Raw genomic sequence first — 17,147 nt, 5'->3', positions numbered from 1 at the left:
GCTGGTCTTTTGCACTGGCTCCAGCGGGCATACCTCTCAGCTCCTGGGAGCTATCCCGGGTTTCCTTCCCACCCCCAACTTCAACTGGTTTTGAGGATAAAACTTGCTGTAATTCAGTAGCAGTGAAGAAATCTGGGGGCTGGAAATGGGAGGGCTTGAGTTTTCTCACCTGGAGAAAAGGGTTGAATCATCACCCAAGCACCTGCTGGAATGACTCAGGAAACAAAAATGGCCTACCTCCCTTTGACTGCCTGACTTTCTTGCCCCAGGGGCAGGTCAGGGTTTGAGGAGAAATAGGCATCAGAAAAGGGATTTGGGTGGGGAGTGGGACTTCCCAAGTTTCTCTAAGCATAACTCTGACCCTGAGGGTTTCTGATGCCCAGAGCGCTTGACCCCATTGTGGAAATGAATTGACTTCAAATTGTCAGTACTTAAAAAGGGAGGGGAGGTGATTTGTAGAACTGGGGCTGGAAGGCCTGACATCTAGGCCTTGGGTGGGGAGTGGGGTGTGGTGCCCAGAGGGTAGGTATTGGAGCTGGGAAGAAAAGGACACCTGGGTTTGCCTAATGGAGGGGGATGTTGGTACGGCCTCTGGGAGGGATTGGGGAGGAGTCAGCTTTAAAAGCTGTTCCTGAACCTGGCCTGGGAGACTTACGGCTGAGTGCAGGTGGGATAGGTCTGCAGCATCTCCGCCTCCTGTGTCTGGTAGCTGACAACTACAGAGCAAAGGTTTACTACCTCCACCCTAATACCGGACCTTCATTGCAGAGGGTAAGGGAAAAAGAACTGGAAGGTGGGGGACTTGGAAGCAAAAAGGAAAGTAGAGCAATTCTCCAGTATAAGGGTGCCAAAACCAGTGGATTGTGTGCTTGACTCCCGAAAGTGTGCCAACTTGGGAGCAAAAGCTCCATTTCCAGGGCTTTAGAGTCGGGAGTAATATCTATCTCGTTAAAGGACTCGAGATTCTTCATCACGACTTAGGATAGAGAAGACACTTCCATTTAAGGGTCTTACCTTTATTTTGAGAGGGCATTCAAGACACCCTCTCAAGGTTTCCCCTGAACCCATGGCACTGCCCTGCTCTTCACAGGCCCAGGCCTGGAGCCTGGAGCCTCCCGCATGCAAGACCTCTACCATCTCTGCTACCTCCTCGTCCTCGGGACCTCAGGAGCGAGAGGGTGCCAAGAGTCCTTTGGTGTCCGCGAGTCTTCCCTTGGAGAAGGTGAAGCGGCCCATGAATGCGTTCATGGTGTGGAGCTCCGCTCAGCGCCGCCAGATGGCGCAGCAAAACCCCAAGATGCACAACTCTGAGATTTCCAAGCGCCTGGGTGCACAGTGGAAGCTGCTGGGTGAGGACGAGAAGCGGCCCTTCGTGGAGGAGGCCAAGCGGCTGCGCGCCAGACACCTGCGTGACTACCCCGACTATAAGTACCGGCCTCGGCGGAAGACCAAAAGTTCTAGCACTGGCAATGCCCACTTCAGCCCTGGAGGCAGTGGCCTGGCCTGTGGGGTCCCACTCTGGGGGCCGGGTTACACAGCCACCCAAGGGAGCAGAGGCTTTGGGTACCAGCCCCCCAACTACTCAACAGCCTACCTGACTGGCAACTACAGGTAAGTGCTTAGGAAGTGGGTTGAAGAGCCTTGCAACCCCCTCTTAGGACCTGGGTCGGGGCAAATGCCAGAGGGCTCTACTGGAGGAGGCGGTTATCCCAGCAAAGGCCACTCCCCTTAGAAGGCTGTGTGTCTTCTGTGAGTAAAGTGTGGGTGGGAGCGTCCTGGTGGCTGGGGTTTTTGCTGGGGACCTTATCCATCTCACTTTGGAGGTGGTGGTGGCTTTGCAGGGGCAAATGACAGACCTTTGGATGTGATGGTGTTATCATTATCAGAATGCCCCATTTCCCCCTGCTTCTGGCCGGTATGTGACCCGGCTTCCTCTCCCAGCCCCCAGGGCAAGGAGAGGCCAAACCTAACCTGCCGCTTCCTGGCCTGCTGCCCCAAAAAAGGAAAACAGCCACACAGCACGCAAACCGGCTTGTGAGCATGCCCCAACAGGGCTGCACTGCTCTATAAGCCATCCTAGGTTCTGGTTCCATGCCTGCTGAACCCAGAGTGGCTGAATGGGTGGCAAGCTCTACCTCTGTCTGCTCACAACTGGTCAGACTAGTCCCCACATAAGAGTTAGGGACACTGCCCAGACCCTCCAATCAGGGAAGCAAACTCTAATCCCTGCCCCCCATTTCTCTTTACAGCTCTCCCCATTGTAGACCGGAGACCCCCTCGCCGAGTTCTCTCCCACAGAGTGACCCTAGGCTCCAAGGGGAGCTGCTACCTCCCTATAGTCCCTACCTACCCCCAGGTTCTCCCACTCCATACAATCCTGGTGCCATGCCCCTGACCCACCTATAACTCACATGGACACACACCTCCCATAAGGGCTGCATTCTCCTTTCCTCCAATCCAGAACAATCCCCTACCCACAGGCTGCAAACCTTTTCCTGGGTTGGACTACAGTTCAGAGATTTGCAGTTGTCCCAGAAAGCAGAAGCAAAACCACACTTAACACAGTTTTGTATGATTAAACAACTTCTCTGTCTTTATTGTTCCATTTGTACTCCTCTCACTATAGCAGGAACCAGTGCCATCTCCACTCCCTTCCGCCTGGACCTGCCAGAGCAGGAACCTCCTCACCCCACCCTGGGGCCCTGCCTGAGTCATTCTGTCCCCCTTCCCCCACCCCAGCACTGGGGTCTAAGAGGTAGTCCAAGCCAGGCTAGGGGAGGGAAAAGGCCCAGCCACAAGCCCCCAGTTCCCTTCATCCCACTGTTCAGGTTCTGTCCTCTAGGGCCAGAAGGGAAGAGGGTTGGTGGGAGGGCAGGGTGAGACATTGCCCCATAAGGAAACAGCTAGAAACTGTTGCTAAAGAAACAATCTCAGCCAATTAAAAAAATGACTGAATAGCACATGTACAAGATTTGGAATGGTACTTTAATATCAAAACGTCAGCATGAGAGACTACCACTGTCCTCTTTTTTCTAAAGATCTGGTTCCCACTACCTGTTTTCACCGAAAGCAGACTCTGGCTCAGGAAGTTGCAACAGCAAAGGAATGGAAAATGATTAAAAGTCACATCAACAGACTAGCTCACATGGGGAGAACCCTGAGGTTGGGTGGATGGATGGAAACACAAAATGACTCCCAACTCAAACAGCTGGCTCAACCCTATTCCTCCTTTTTCTTCTTGTGGGGAGGTTTTGCGTTCCAGTAGAAGAGGACCTGGGCAGCAATGAGGCCATTGCAGAGGGAGGAGATCACAAAGATTCCAGCCATGAGAAGGTCTCCGGTTTCCTGGTTGTAAAGGACAGAGAAGGCCACCCTTCAGCATAAATCAAGAAAGGTTCCCCTAAGGACAAAAGCCTCAGGGGGCAACATAAGTCTCCAGTGGAGAAGGGTAGATGAGGTTAGAGTGCCCTCTGGAGGGCAGAAAGTGCACTTACCTGAATGGAAGTGAATATTCGGGCCAGGGAACCCCCAAACAGTAGAAAGACTGTGATGGCCGAGAGCTGGCCTGTGTGCCCATTGTGGTAGTTGGTGGCTGCCTGGAGCAGCTAAGGGAGGTAGTCAAGACTGTTGGTTCTGTCACCTGAACTATTTCCCATGTTCTTGTCACTAATTTCTCCATTCCCCTCAGTGTGACACCCCACTTTTCTACTCTGCCCTTAACCCACCCGCCCGCCAAGGCCTTATTCCCAGTACCCACCTTTCCCACCACCACAGCAGGTACATTGGAAGCCTGGAGCAGGGTAATCACTACCAAGGGTGTGAGTGGTGACAGCAGGACCAGCAGGACCAGTGCATAACAGGCTAGGAAAGCTACTCCTGGGGGTGGAGGAAACAAGGAGTCATCATCGACCTCTGTACATCCTTCAGTTTCCCCAGGCTTATAATTAGTAGGGTTCCCAAGAGTTGCAGCCTATTCCTGGCAAATTACCAGCACCTTTCACAGTCTGTCCTCTGTAGTGCATGATCAGGAAGCAGATGGTGATCGTCTGGAGCATCAGGAACAGGGCTTCACCCCAAGAGCTGCAGAGTCAAGAGTTGGGAGGAAGAAAGGAGGGCCTAGAAAGAGGCAGGGAAGACCTCCATGGCCCATCCATCTAGGGACACAATTTTCTGATTACTTTGTCCTCTACAATCCCATCTCATTTGGAATCCTGGGCATTCTTGTGATGCTCACTTTTCTCTCATCACCTCCATGGGTGATAACTAGATTTTTGGAAGGGCTTCAGCCTTTCTACCCCTTTGCCTTCCTCATCTTAACTCCCACTAGAGCTGTGGGCAATTACCCTTGGGGATGAATGGTGGACCCCTCACCTGAAGGGGAAGTTGTTGGTGATGCTGTAGACCATGGTCCCAGTCAGTGCCACTAGCTCCAGCATTACTGACTGGAGACTCAGCCCTTCTGCACTCTTGGCTCTCAGGATTTTAAATACCTGGGGCAGCTTTACTGAGGAAAGGATGAGAAGGGCAGAGTTGAGAAGCCTCCACCCCTTGGTAGCATGATACAACAGCTACAGAATGGACTGGGAAGCACAGTTAACCCCACTTCCAGTTAGGGGACCCATGCAGTTTATGACCTTTCAGCACCTCCACCCCAACCTTGACAGCAGTTATGATACATACCAAGAAGTGACCCAGCCACAATGGCCAGCCCAAGGCCTTTGCTGAGAAGAATTTTGAGACAGGGAACTGAGAAAAGAAAAAAAAAAAAAAAAAGATGCAGAGAAGTCCTCTGGAACTCAAGTCCAAGGAGTGCTCCAGTGGGCTGTCTCCTTCCCCACCCCTCACCTTCACATGTCCACAAAAATAAGTTTGATCTGGAGATGAGGCAAACAAAAAAGGCAAAGGAATGGAAAATGCTCCAAACCATTTCCTATTTGTACTAGGGACTTTCCAAAACAGCTTTCTACCATAACACCTTCCCTCCCACCAGTTTTTCATTCTCTTTCTACAAATTAACAGCTAAACTCCTCAGCTTGATTTCCAAGGATCTCCACTGCTTCTCTCTCCAAAGGCAGGTCTCTATACATACCCATTCTTCAAGATCTTTATTTTATGTGGTGCTGAGGATCAAACCCAGTGCCTCATACATGCTAGGAACCTCAGCCCTCTATACCCATTCTTTTTTTTTTTTTTAGTGTAGTTGGACACAATACCTTTATTTATTTTTATGTGGGGCTGAGGATAGAACCCAGGGCCTCCCATGTGCTAGGTGAGCGCTCTCTTCTGAGCAACAACTCCGGCCCCATATACCCACTTATTCTCGAACCCTGATTATTCCTGACCACCCTTCCTGGGCCTAATTTTATGCTCTAACTATACACAACTTCTCTAGCACTGAAGTCTTCCCCCAGGAGCTTGGTCCAGCGGGATTCATTCTTTTGGTGCGGGATTGAACCCAGGGGCCCTTAGCTACTGAGTCACATCCCACAACCCCTTTTAAAATATTTAGAGTCAGGGTCCCGCTGAGTTGCTTAGGGTCTCGCTAAGTAGCTGAGGCTGGCTTGGAAATCTCGATCTTCCTGCCTCAGCCTCCCCAGTCGCTGGGATTACAATCTCACTGATCCTGAGTGCACTTAGCACAATGTCCTGCAAGCACCAGGGAGGTTCCATGAACTGACAGGAGCAGATTTAGAAAGCTTCCCAGAAGGGAAGGCTGAAAGGAGAGTAACTGGGGTGCCAGGAGCCTTTGGGTGCTGAAGACCTGATTCATCATAAGCTTTGAATTAACCCTGCCAACGACCTAATAAAGTCTTAAGTTATTTGGCCACATTTTTATTTTGTTTTGTAAAATGTAAGTCTTCTCATCCTTCCTTGTCGCTAAAGCACAAGCTTCATAAAGTACTTCTTATGGAGATTCTCCCGATTGCCCAAATATGCGCCTTCCCTCCACAGAATCCCAGACACTTCCGCCCCTTTCAGAAGCGCCTTCCGCCCAACTCGCAGTGGCAGGAGCTACCGCCGTCACTTAGTCGCCAGTCAGGTCCCACCTACAGGTTGAGGTCGCTCGAGCAAGACTTTCACTGGAAGCCGAATAAAACTCACCATGAAGCAAGTCCCATTGGACGAAAAGCTGATCGTAGCATTCCTCGGGTAAAAAAATCGGCACCAGCACTCGCTTGAGTGGCCCGTCTGCCTCTGCCGCCATGTTGGAAAACCAGCTTCCGCCAGTCTCCGTAGCCCGCCATTATACAGTGCGCATGCGTGCTCAGGCACTCCGCCTCTCTGTCCCTCGACGAAGCTGCACCACCCCCTATTCCCGGCTCTTTCTCACGGCTTCAGCTTCAGCCGCGTAAAATAGGGCTAGTTCAGAGACCACGTTTCGGAGTGTTTTAAAGCGTGCGGGAGCTATACGCCTGCGCAGTTAGACCTTCCGTGTCTTTGTTTACGCTTCCAATTTGGAAGCAAGATTTATCACTGCCCACCCCCCGCGGCCGCAGACGCCATCTTGTCTTCTCCCTGCCAACTTTATATTGTTCAAAGTTAACAGGAAAGGAATGATTCTCCAAAATGGCGTTGGGCGGGGCGCTATACCTTTATATTCCCCTTTCTCTTTAGATCTCCACAGGCAATGGCGCCAGCAAGAGCAGGCCAGTCGGAGCCCCATGTTTCTCCGTCTTGTGGGCCGGGTCCCAGGGACCGCTGGGTCCGGTACAATAAAGAGGAAGGAGCATGGGGGCGAGGGGCGGGGGAAGAGCCTAGTTGGGAGAGGGCAACCCCTGAGCCACCATGCGAGGCTCTGAGGTGGCAGCCTTCAGGAAACCTAGCAAGGGACCTCCTTTGGGGATGGTTCGAGGGTGCACTATGTGCTGGGCAAGGATTTCAGCAAGAATGATTGGATCCAGCATCTGTCTGGGAAAGCGTATATTGGGACTACCCTTGCAGGGGCCCTGCTCTCTGCTACCCAGCACCCGGACGCTGGTTGATGCAGTTCTTTGCTTACCTACTCCTGGACACAATGACAGGGAATTTTTGCTTACGAGCCACTTGTACTACTTTGGAAGTGAAATTACATTCACTTACGCGTAGCTTTGGCTATCTGCTGTACCTGTAATTGTACATGAGGACCAGGAATAAGGCTGCCAAGATGGATGGCTCCACTGGGTTGTAGGCAAGGGTGGGCCAGTGGCCCCAAAATGGAGGAAGTAGTCTGGCAGATTGAATAACTGCTATGCCAGACTTGGAGAGATGAACCCATGGGCGGGGCATTTGATCACATTGGTATTTTCATCCCTCCTCACCAGCTTTTTTTTGGCTCCTCGCAGCTGAACCATGTAAAACACAAAGGCATGTGACAAAAAATTCATGGCTTTTAATCCTGGCAGAACAAGGCAAATGAAGGACAAAGATTTGAGTAGGTTTTACCACTCTCCTACTGGGGAGGAGAAGCCTGTCATGTGTAAAGAAACCTTTCTCAAAAAAAAAAAAAAAAAAAAAAAAACCTTTCTCCCTTCCTTCCTCCTAATTGCATTATCTCTATTTTTGTTCTTCAAGAAAGACTGGGAAGGAAGATAACTTTGTGAGTTAGTTGCATGGTGAGGAAATGAGGGTGCTCTCTGGTGCCTTGAAGTCCGGGCAGATGTTCAGAGGGGCTGGTAGGTGGATGGGCGCCTTCGCAAAATGCAGAAGGCAACAAGCACCAGGGTGAGGAGGCCAAGCAGGATCAAACCAATGATGAGAGGCAGGAAGGTGAACTGGTCACTGGGGCAAGAGAAACCTGGTAGAAAAAGATAGGGCAAGTGGGCATTGCAAGGATGGCAGCTGGGATTAAAGGCAGAGGGGAACGGAAATTAAGTAGACTGGTGAGAAGCTCATCATAATGACTTGGAGCAACAAGTAAAAGGGGGAATCAGGCAGAATTTTGAAGAAGGGAGGAGAGCTGCCCAATAGTCATGACAAACCCAGGAGAGGAAGGAAGTCTGGGGTTTAAGAAGGGAGGTTTGGGGCTGGGGGTGGTGGTGCATGCATGTAATCCCCAAAGCAGGGGAGGCTGAGACAGGAGAATCATGAGTACAAAGCCAGCCTCAGCAATGACGAGATGCTAAGCAACTCAGTGAGACTCTGTCTCTAAATAAAATACAAAATAGGGCTGGATATGTGGCTCAGTGGTTGAGTACCCCTTAGTTCAATCCCCAGTACCCCCCCCCGAAAAAAAGGGGGGAGGGAGATTGGGCCTGGGGAAGGGGCTTCCAGTTCATGGGGCATATTCTAGGAGGGAAGGAGTAGGTAGGTCTTACTTGGTCCAAAGACCTCTGTATGGGGCAGCTGAGCAGCCTGTAGTCTCAGGGAGAGCAGGTCAAGGTGAAGAGCTGGAGAAAGAATGATGCTTGCATTTCTGCAACTGAAGCTCCGCCCCAGGGGTGCTTGGAGATCTTGAAGGGATGAATTCTGAGCTGAGAATGTCCACTCTGAGGGGTTGAGGAAAGGTCAGGTCCAATCTACTTTCCCAACCATAACTTAGTCTTTTAGGAAGTAGAGGGAGGTTTACTTACGTGCTGCCTGAGGAAAGGACACATTGTACTCCACAGCCATATAATTCAGGTAGACCATGCTCTGGCTCTGCCGCAAGTCCTAGGAGGTGAACAGGAAGGCTCAGGACAGCAGAGGAAGGAGTGAGGCAAGGGGTTGGTAGGGATGGCACAATGGGAGGGTGAGAGAAGGATGAGGATGAACTCATAGAACCATACCTGCTTGAATCCAAAGCTGAGCTGTCCGTAGGGAAATGAGAGAAACAGGTGGGGATGGGCTCCCTCACAGCCCCCTTGGACCTTGGTTTTGTTGGGGTTCAGTACAGAGACGCCCCAGGCCTGCGGAAGTTAGAGCAGAGAATCACAAGACTATATGACTCTACCATCTGAGGCTCCCCATCCCCTCTACTTTTCCTTCTTTTCTCTGAACTTGTCTCCTGCTACTTGGCCCTCTCCTCACTGTTTTAGCTTTACCTTTCCTCCACTATGAGTTGGGTACAGGACTCGAATCTGAATCCGGGCTTGGAGCCGGACGCAGGGCTGGGAACCATTAGTCCACGTGTAGTCTCCTATAGCTTCCTGGGAGCTTGGACTAGGACTTGGAGAGGGTGGAGGTGGTCTTGGGTGAGGGGAGCTAGTGAGCCCAGGGCTGGTAGAAGTGCCATTGCTTGTTGTAGGATGAGTTGTGGCATTTCCAGGACTGGTGATGGTGGCAGGATTGTGAGTGGCAGTCGTATGTCCAGGGCTGGTAGCAGTACTGTTGCTTGTTGGATGAATTGTGGAATTTCCAGGACTGCTGGTGGTGGCAGGATTGTGAGTGGCAGTCGTGTGTCCAGGGCTGGTAGTACTGTTGCTTGTTGGATGAATTGTGGAATTTCCAGGACTGCTGGTGGTGGGTCCTTGAGTGGTTGTAGGGGTTGCTGTGCTTTCTGTAGCTGTAGGTGTCACCGTGAAGGACGGCAGCAGAGTGGCCGATTTTTTGTGAGGACAGTCATTGCCTGTTTCCTGGGCTTTCAGTAAAGAGACTAGTTAACAATCCAGGGGCAGGCTCCTTCCCAGGGACTCCTCCCTTCAGTTTCCCTGTTGTCCTTACCTGCTAGTAGCCCCAACAAAGCCAAGAAAAGTACAGCCAGCCTCATGGCAGAACTGCTTCACCCCAGGTCCAGCTAGGCTGTGCCAGCACCAGTTGTTCAACCCTATTCCCTTTGCCTTCTTGGAAGGAGGAAATGAAAGTCCCTTACTTCCTGTAACTAAGCTGACCCCACCCCCAACCTGACTCAGGCACCTCAGCTCCAGCCACCAATCTTAGTCATTAGTTTTCGAAATCAAGTTAGGGGATTATTGGCTCTTAGTCTAAGTAGGAGGTATCAGGGCAAAGTCAAAAGATGTCACGTGGGTAAAGATGGCACTCTGATGTCTCCGGGATCATCTACTATTTGGAGTTAAGTGGTTATAGGACTAACCTAGAAGAGGTGGGCCCCTCCCCAATATTTAAGCAGAGAGCAAAAAACAGCAGGCTTTCACTCCCCTTTCCTCCATAGTTACTTCCTCTTAGCTGGGGTCATGTGAGCCACTTGTGACAGTGTACCCAACCCTTTAGAGGGTCACATCATCATGTGTTAACACTATCATTTTCAGTTGAGAAAATAGCTCTATTATTTGGCAGCTCTTAATAGGAAGGCAGCATAGTGTTATCAAATAAGGTAAGCATGGTGGGAAAGGGGAGCTGCACCACACCCAAGTTGCAGGTGGGAGCGGGAAGGGAAGAAATGAGAAGCCCAAACAGGCAGTTTCCAAGTCATTTTATTCAGAATTTTGTGTTTGTTTCCTGAATCAATAAATACTATACAAAACAATGTAAAAATGGCTACCATTTTCTCTCCCCTGCTCCTCCCACCTGGGGACAATCCCTTGGGCAACCTCACTTAGGGGTTCTCCTCGAAGATTTGGTCCAGCAAATGAGGTTGTGACATTATAACCCCTTGAATCATTTGGGATTCAAGTGGGGTGGGAGAGCCTCTGGGATTTGGAGGTGACTAGGTTAGGGGCATGGATTAGTGTTTTCTGGGAGGAGACGGCGCCTGGGGCAAGAGCCTACCCCAAAGAAAAGGGTGTCTAAAATGTTCACGGTTCCTTCTTTTGCCTCAAAAAGTGACATTTATTCAAAGAAAAAAAAAAAAAGAAAAAAAAAATGACAAGATGTCCATCCCTTGGCTCCCTTCCCTCCCCCTTCCAGCTGCTCCTTAGCCCCCAGGATTGAACCCTGGCTGGAGCTAGGTAGCAGGACAGCCCCTCAGATGAGGTCAGCAACATTAAGGGGCATCTCTTCAATGGAGGTGTTGTAGAAGGTCTCGATGTCTCGGAGAGTCCTCTTGTCTTCTTCTGTCACCATGTTAATAGCCACACCCTTACGGCCAAAACGCCCACCTCGACCAATTCTGGTGAAAAAATAATAATGGGAATGAAAAATAGGCCAAGGAGCACCAAAAGCTTTTAAGCACAGAAAGGGATAGAGATCTAGTCTAAGGAGTTAGGACAAACAATCCCAGATCTACACTTACCTGTGGATGTAGTTTTCCCTGTTGGTGGGAAGGTCATAGTTGATGACTAAAGAAACTTGCTGCACATCAATGCCTCTGGCCTATGTCAAGAAAGATGGCAAATTCAGCCTGTGAATTAAGGATATGATCCATCCAGAGGGACTTAAATATGCATGTAGGCAGCCAAAGGAAGGCAAAGAAATCAAGTATCCTCTGTCTCCCACAGACCTCAGGCATGCCAGGTCTTCTTCCAAGTTGCTACTTTCCTGAGAGGCACTAGTTGGCCCCGTGGAGAGGGAATCACCTTGGATCCTCCCCTTTCCGGTCTCTTTACTCACCAGTAAGTCAGTGGTAATCAATACTCTGCTAGAGCCAGACCGGAACTCCCTCATGATCACATCTCTTTCCTTTTGGTCCATGTCTCCATGCTAGAAAGCATACAGAAGGTTCTACATAGCAGGTAGGTAGGTACATGGGTTTTGGGAAAATTAGTATGGCACAGACAACAGGGCTGTCAAGGGAAAAAAACCCACCATGGCAGAGACAGTAAAATCTCGGGCATGCATCTTCTCAGTGAGCCAATCAACCTTCCTTCGTGTGTTGATGAAGATCACTGCCTGGGTAATGGTCAGGGTTTCATACAAGTCACACAGTGTGTCCAGCTTCCACTCCTGTAGGTAGGGAGAGAAATCAGTCAGGGGCTATACCCAACAACTTGCTATCAGGTCCGCCTCCTGCACCGGGCCCCACCTCTCGTTCAACGTTGATGTAGAACTGGCGGATACCCTCCAGGGTCAACTCTTCCTTCTTGACAAGAATTCGAATGGGGTCCCTCATGAACTTCTTGGTCACCTCAAGCACATCGGAAGGCATTGTAGCTGACAACAAAACCACCTAATGAGGGGGAAAAAAAGTCAGGACTAGGGATGGTGAGACCAGATTCTTCTATAGTTCCCCTGCCACATGACACTGGATTTTCTTTATGCCAACCACACTATAATTCTAGAAATAGGGGCTAGGGCTGTAGCCCAGTAGTAGAGCACTTGCCTTGGATGTGGGAGGCACTGGGTTCGATCCTCAGCACCACATAAAAAAATACATAAATAAAATAAAGGTATGCTGTCCATTAAAAAAAAAATTCTAGAAATAATGACTAGGGTCTTTCTCACCTGGGTATTGCTGTTGAGCTTCTGGAATATGTCGTAGATCTGGTCCTTGAATCCACGGCTTAACATTTCATCAGCTTCATCCAATACAAACATCTTAATGTATTTGGGAGCTAGAGTAGGAAAATACCAAGATACAGTAATCAGAGAAATACAAAATACACTTAATTCTCTTGATAAAATAGGGAAGTAGCAGGTAGTCTGCTCTCAGAATACAAGGACTGATCCTTTGCCTGGGACCTCCCTGGAAGCCAGCCAGCAGCAGCCCTAGGAAGTAGAACACTACCTGGGCTAAGACAACAGGGAAGTCAGGCTCAGATGACACGCATGGGATTCATCATGGAGCAACTCATTTAAAAGCAGCAGCAGCATCCTTGGTAATAAGACTTGGCTTAAGGGGAAAGCATGCAGAAAAGGGAAGGAACCAGGGGACAGGAACATAGTACTCACACAGGTATCTCCGGTTAAGCATATCAAACACGCGGCCAGGGGTACCCACAATGATATGGGGAGCTTCCATCTGCAACTTTTGCACCTCAGCACGCACATTGGTGCCCCCAATGCATGCATGACAGGAGGCACCCATGTAATCTCCTAATGCCATGACCACCTTTTGTATCTAAACCAGAGAAAGACAGATACTTACATATTAGCTCTAATTGTGCCAGCCACCCCCCCCATTTTTCATGAGTTTCGTCTTCATTTCTTCCCAACAACTATTAAGTTTAATTTTGGGGTGAGAAACAGTTGTTAACCCTCTAAGATCACACTGCTCAATATTATAGAAACAATATCTGAACAGTTTCCTGAGTATACACTGATTCATAACAAAGCATGATTAAGTTTTTAAAGCTGGATGGTTACAACCCTTAACTTTCCTAACTCACAACCCACTGAATCCATCAACAGCCAGCTTTATGAACCACATGACTTCATGATACACATCTATGGTCTATTGCTAGAGAACCTAAACTAGGTGACATGTTCATTCTTAAAACAAGAAAAACAACAACAACAACAAAAAAAAAACCCTAACACCAAACCAGATAAAACAAAGTGTTGCCAAGTTGCCCAGGCTGGCTTTGACCCTGCAATCCTGCCTTAACTTTCTGAGTAGATGGGATTATAGATTATGTGCCAGCATTTACTAATTTCTTGTTTACATTATTTGTGCCCATAAGTTCACAGCAAAACAATCACTACATCTGCCAAAGAACATTTCAGAATTTACTCCTTGCACTCCAAGAAAACAGTCCAATTTAGGATCTTATGTGCCCTAGGCATGAAACAGCTCTGGCCACAACACAGGCATCAAGCTAGGATGAACAAAGGACTATCTTCTACTCTGCCCCTGACTGATATAAGAGTAACACCACTAGTGAGGTGTCTCTTTGCCCATTGCCAGGGGGTTCGTTCATAAAATAGCCACCAAACTTGCCCAGCTAGCTAAGTCCCACCCAGCAGCCTTTCTATCTGACTCAGGAAATGGGCGGGAGAAGTGGCGGTGTTTGTGTTGGAGGAGGAAACAACTTATAATTAATCCAACAAATCCTGAGAACTAGAAGCCATCAATCCATTTTCCCTACCCCAGAGCATGGGTCAGAGAATACAGAGTTTTGGATTATATATGCTATCTCTAAACCAGTCCTCCAGAGAGGGCAGGGAAGCCAAAGCCACACTTACCTGCTGAGCCAATTCTCGAGTGGGTGCCAGTACCAAAGCTTGGGTGGCCTTTAGATCTAATTCAATCTGCTGGAGAATTGATATGGCAAATGTAGCTGTTTTCCCAGTCCCAGATTGGGCCTGAGCAATCACATCATAACCTGTATAGACAAATCAGAATTAAATGTGTCAGAAGGCATACAATTTTGGCACATTTAAGACAATTAAGCCCCAGCTTCATGAGATCAGTAAGCAACCAATAGTTAACAAGCCAAAAATTAAGTGTTTTGCCAACTTTACCTCTCAAAAATCAGAAGACAAGGTCAAGGTACTAGTTAATTCTGGATTAAACCATACTAAACTAGACTATAGCTATAAAAACAATCACAATGGCAACTCTATGAAAGAAAACGCAGCCGTTCATGTGCCCTAGGCATGAAACAGGAAATGGGCAGGGACCAAAAGTCAAGGTGGGATCAACAAGGGATCGTTTTGCTCCACCTAATGAGATGATCACCACAACTAGACTGATGCCATTCTACCCAGGTCAGGAGCAATCCAATCTATTCTGGGATTGAGAGATCTCACCCTTGATACAAGGAAGAATGGCTCGCTGCTGGATGGCAGAGGGCTTCTCAAAACCATAGGCGTAGATGCCACGGAGGAGGGACTCGGAGAGATTCATGTCATCAAAGCTGTCAACAATCTCATTCCAGTTACTCTGCAGAATGCAAAGAAATTAAAACTTAAAATAGTGAAATAGGTGAGTTTGGAACAAACAGAATCTGGCGTCTGCACCTAGACAACTCCCTCTCCCTCTAAGAAAGCCAGCTGGTTCTAGATAACTGAGAAATCACTAAAAAAGCCAATTCACATGACATCACACAACTGCAATAATAGGGCTTGTGGAGAATTCAAAAGACACCTTTTATAATCACCCCCAGAAATGTTAAGTTTCCCTGCAAAGCCTATAAAGGAGTTTTAACTCTACCTTAGAGTGGGGCTTTGCTGTTTGTAAGTTAATAAACTTGGATAAATCCCAAGTTCTAGTCTAACTGAAACCCAAGTCCCTACTGGACTACCAGAAACTAGAGCAAACTGCAAGTGGCACTGCCTGAAGAGTAGAAGCAGCAGGTCGGTAGTCTCACCTCGATGACACCTTCGGGCTCCATTCCATCGGGGCCATTGTCTCTGGATCTGTTGATTTAAGGTATGAGTTTTGTCCCCTGCCTGACTGAAGCACTTCAGCAAGCAGCCATGCATGATGCCATCAGCTTTCATTCCAACTCCCACCCGTTCAAGACAATTTAAAAAAAAAAAAAACAAAAAAACGGACTCGGGCCTTTACCCCAGCCCGGCCGCCAACATAATGGGCTAATCCTCCTTTAAGACCCAGAGGGTGGAAGAAGGCTCGTCGCGCTTGCCGTGCCCGGATGTATTCCCTGCCATCGGGCCCACGTGTCCCGGGCCTGGCCGCTCAAAGCCCAAGCGCGTGCACCTCCCTCCGCACCTCCAGCGCGCCGGAAGTCCCGCCCTTCACCTCCTAGATCCGAGGGTAGGACATCCCCTTCTCCCCCACGTCACTCCGCCCGCGCCCTCCCCCACTCCCTTCAGCCGATGCCCCCCCTCGCAATGCCCGGATGTGGGAGGCCGCGGGCGGTGGCGGCCTCGCGCACAATGAGCCCCAGCCGAGCTAGCAAAGGGGGAGATTGCACAACACTTAGAAGCGAAGCAAACTGGGGGAGGGGAACCCCTCAGGCCGCCATGTGCTCGCTCCCTCGACCACCCAGCGGCGTCTCCACCCCCCATGGAACAATCCACATCCCGCCCGCCCCCGTCGCGAAATGGCGTCGCCCTCCCATACCTCAGGCCGCTCACCCCCGAAGGAAAGTGGACCTGCCCATCCGCAGTTTGCCAAATGCCCGGCTTGTGCGGCAAAATGGACCCGCCCCCCCGGCGCCGGGTGGGCTCCTGGTGCCTCACGCGGCCGCTCCTCGGGGGTAGGCTCAGTCCTGGCCGTCAAGAAAACCAGCACACTGAACGGCCGGTTTCTTCTTCCACGACCCACATTTCAGCCGCGACGGAGCGACTGTCTGAGGACCCAGGCACCCCCGCCTCTAGCGAGTGGTACCGTCAGAATCCTCCGGAACCCCCGCGCACGAGCCCTCCCCTGGCACAGTGAGGCAACCGGACCGGCCGGATCCGGGCCACGTAGTCGCGGTCGCCTCTGCCTTTTTCCCACGCTAGGTCGCGACCTCGTCTCGCCACTCAGCTACGGGGCTTCCCGCACGGCATCGCCTCGGATCGAGGACTCGTAATAAGCCTCACTCGCTCGGCCCTAGCCGGGTTCTCTTTCCCTCTGCCTCGGGCCTGATGGCAGCGTCGACCATGGATCTGCCCTCTTGCCCCCCGGATCAGTCCTCCCGGCTTGGTTTTCCCCGCAACCCTAGTGGGCCTGGGGCGGTGGGCCTCTCAGCTTCCCCCGGGCGGGGCCCTCGGAAGGGAACGGAAGGGTAAGTAGCCACAACTCTTGCAAATGCTTTTCTTACCGGGAATCCTGACTCGCAGACATGATCCTTAGAAACTAGGGCGGAGTGCCCGCCTATCGACAACTTATAGAGCGCCCGACCCCGCCCCAGCCATCGCATTGGCTTGGCCGCCTCGGCCCCGCCTGCCGGCGCTCTGCAACCCGGTGTGACGTTAGCTCGTAGGCGCTACGGCTCGAAGCCACCATTGGGTAGCTTCGGCGCCTATCAAGGTGAAGGCCCGCCCCGCAGTCTCATTGGCTAATGGGTCCGCTTTTCTCGCCGGCACGGAAGTGACATACAGTAGTCGGGCCTCGAGGCCTGGCAGCCATCTTGGGGCCCTGCACCCTTACACGTGCGGAGGTAATCGTGCCTTAGTCATGTGGTTCAGGAGGTCCTATCACGCAAGGGGGGCGAGGTCTCAGCCTCAAGGGACTTCCGGGCTCCCAGGACTGCCACTTCCTTTTACCTGTGCTCCCGGTTTCCACAGGACTCAAATTTTGTTTTCCCTGGCAGCAAGGATAGATCCGACACCGCCCAAGAGTGTTCTAAGTAATGGGGATGACAGAATCAGAAGCGATCCTAGGACTTGTGAGGATTCCCCTGGCTGGAGGGAGGAGGAGGGTTGGAACTATTTCTGGGCTTAAAGGCATGTGGGGTAGCTGACATAAATCCTATCCAGCCTCCTCCCCAATCCCTTCGGCGTCCTCTTCCCCGGCTTCTGAGGCT

The 17,147-nt window shown here is 50.5% G+C and overlaps 4 protein-coding genes and 4 non-coding genes across 15 annotated transcripts; 1 reads left to right on the top strand and 7 right to left on the bottom strand.

The window, feature by feature from the left end:
* Positions 1 to 1,004: 1,004 nt before the first annotated feature.
* On the top strand, positions 1,005 to 2,930 carry Sox15 (SRY-box transcription factor 15). The gene is made up of 2 exons (XM_015504425.2): positions 1,005 to 1,611; positions 2,250 to 2,930. The coding sequence occupies exons 1-2, from the start codon at positions 1,067 to 1,069 to the stop codon at positions 2,404 to 2,406; spliced, it is 702 nt and encodes a 233-aa protein (XP_015359911.1). The 5' UTR covers positions 1,005 to 1,066; the 3' UTR covers positions 2,407 to 2,930.
* Positions 2,931 to 2,964: 34 nt separating this feature from the next.
* Positions 2,965 to 6,268, bottom strand: Mpdu1 (mannose-P-dolichol utilization defect 1). Of its 7 annotated transcripts, XM_048797992.1 has the most exons (8): positions 6,103 to 6,214; positions 4,846 to 4,874; positions 4,681 to 4,746; positions 4,372 to 4,504; positions 3,995 to 4,080; positions 3,758 to 3,876; positions 3,495 to 3,605; positions 2,965 to 3,345 (listed from the first exon to the last, which is right to left on the bottom strand). In XM_048797992.1, exons 4-8 carry the CDS (start codon positions 4,434 to 4,436, stop codon positions 3,220 to 3,222), a joined length of 507 nt encoding a protein of 168 aa, XP_048653949.1. In that variant the 5' UTR covers positions 4,437 to 4,504; positions 4,681 to 4,746; positions 4,846 to 4,874; positions 6,103 to 6,214; the 3' UTR covers positions 2,965 to 3,219. The 7 variants fall into 7 exon arrangements, with proteins under 7 accessions (XP_048653949.1, XP_015359909.1, XP_048653951.1 ...); XM_015504423.2 differs by lacking the exon at positions 4,846 to 4,874 and having other exon boundaries at positions 6,103 to 6,261; XM_048797994.1 differs by lacking the exon at positions 4,372 to 4,504 and having other exon boundaries at positions 6,103 to 6,216.
* Positions 6,269 to 7,349: 1,081 nt separating this feature from the next.
* Positions 7,350 to 9,781, bottom strand: Cd68 (CD68 molecule). The gene is made up of 6 exons (XM_015504420.2): positions 9,619 to 9,781; positions 9,000 to 9,535; positions 8,745 to 8,864; positions 8,550 to 8,628; positions 8,295 to 8,465; positions 7,350 to 7,774 (listed from the first exon to the last, which is right to left on the bottom strand). Exons 1-6 carry the CDS (start codon positions 9,662 to 9,664, stop codon positions 7,641 to 7,643), a joined length of 1,086 nt encoding a protein of 361 aa, XP_015359906.1. The 5' UTR covers positions 9,665 to 9,781; the 3' UTR covers positions 7,350 to 7,640.
* Positions 9,782 to 10,310: 529 nt separating this feature from the next.
* Positions 10,311 to 16,585, bottom strand: Eif4a1 (eukaryotic translation initiation factor 4A1). 2 transcript variants are annotated; one of them, XM_015504419.2, is made up of 11 exons: positions 16,443 to 16,585; positions 15,042 to 15,090; positions 14,482 to 14,614; positions 13,915 to 14,054; positions 12,682 to 12,850; positions 12,235 to 12,344; positions 11,816 to 11,959; positions 11,599 to 11,736; positions 11,404 to 11,493; positions 11,087 to 11,166; positions 10,311 to 10,963 (listed from the first exon to the last, which is right to left on the bottom strand). In XM_015504419.2, exons 1-11 carry the CDS (start codon positions 16,463 to 16,465, stop codon positions 10,819 to 10,821), a joined length of 1,221 nt encoding a protein of 406 aa, XP_015359905.1. In that variant the 5' UTR covers positions 16,466 to 16,585; the 3' UTR covers positions 10,311 to 10,818. The 2 variants fall into 2 exon arrangements, with proteins under 2 accessions (XP_015359905.1, XP_015359904.1); XM_015504418.2 differs by lacking the exon at positions 10,311 to 10,963 and having other exon boundaries at positions 11,132 to 11,493; positions 16,443 to 16,551.
* LOC125615049 lies at positions 11,237 to 11,376 on the bottom strand. Its single transcript, XR_007345618.1, has one exon. It is a non-coding gene; the product is annotated as a small nucleolar RNA SNORA67 (small nucleolar RNA).
* Positions 12,435 to 12,577, bottom strand: LOC125615045. Its single transcript, XR_007345616.1, has one exon. It is a non-coding gene; the product is annotated as a small nucleolar RNA SNORD10 (small nucleolar RNA).
* Positions 13,499 to 13,641, bottom strand: LOC125615041. The gene has a single exon (XR_007345613.1). It is a non-coding gene; the product is annotated as a small nucleolar RNA SNORA48 (small nucleolar RNA).
* LOC125615042 lies at positions 14,314 to 14,449 on the bottom strand. Its single transcript, XR_007345614.1, has one exon. It is a non-coding gene; the product is annotated as a small nucleolar RNA SNORA48 (small nucleolar RNA).
* Positions 16,586 to 17,147: the final 562 nt, after the last annotated feature.

The sequence above is a fragment of the Marmota marmota genome, unplaced genomic scaffold (assembly GCF_001458135.2).
Source record: "Marmota marmota marmota unplaced genomic scaffold, marMar, whole genome shotgun sequence".
NCBI lineage: Eukaryota > Metazoa > Chordata > Mammalia > Rodentia > Sciuridae > Marmota > Marmota marmota.
This window is presented reverse-complemented; position numbering and strand designations above follow the sequence as displayed.

Coding starts and splice junctions, on each gene's coding strand:
- Sox15 (XM_015504425.2), top strand. CDS start 1,067: ATGGCACTGCCCTGCTCTTCACAGGCCCAGGCCTGGAGCCTGGAGCCT. Junction 1,612..2,249: donor TACCTGACTGGCAACTACAG/GTAAGTGCTTAG, acceptor TTCTCTTTACAG/CTCTCCCCATTGTAGACCGG.
- Mpdu1 (XM_015504423.2), bottom strand. CDS start 6,205: ATGGCGGCAGAGGCAGACGGGCCACTCAAGCGAGTGCTGGTGCCGATT. Junction 4,505..4,680: donor TGTGGCTGGGTCACTTCTTG/GTATGTATCATA, acceptor TCCTTTCCTCAG/TAAAGCTGCCCCAGGTATTT. Junction 3,346..3,494: donor GAATATTCACTTCCATTCAG/GTAAGTGCACTT, acceptor CTTTACAACCAG/GAAACCGGAGACCTTCTCAT.
- Cd68 (XM_015504420.2), bottom strand. CDS start 9,664: ATGAGGCTGGCTGTACTTTTCTTGGCTTTGTTGGGGCTACTAGCAG. Junction 9,536..9,618: donor TTTGTTGGGGCTACTAGCAG/GTAAGGACAACA, acceptor CTTTACTGAAAG/CCCAGGAAACAGGCAATGAC. Junction 8,865..8,999: donor CAACTCATAGTGGAGGAAAG/GTAAAGCTAAAA, acceptor TAACTTCCGCAG/GCCTGGGGCGTCTCTGTACT.
- Eif4a1 (XM_015504418.2), bottom strand. CDS start 16,465: ATGTCTGCGAGTCAGGATTCCCG. Junction 15,091..16,442: donor TCTGCGAGTCAGGATTCCCG/GTAAGAAAAGCA, acceptor TTAAATCAACAG/ATCCAGAGACAATGGCCCCG. Junction 11,737..11,815: donor ACATCAACGTTGAACGAGAG/GTGGGGCCCGGT, acceptor CCCTACCTACAG/GAGTGGAAGCTGGACACACT.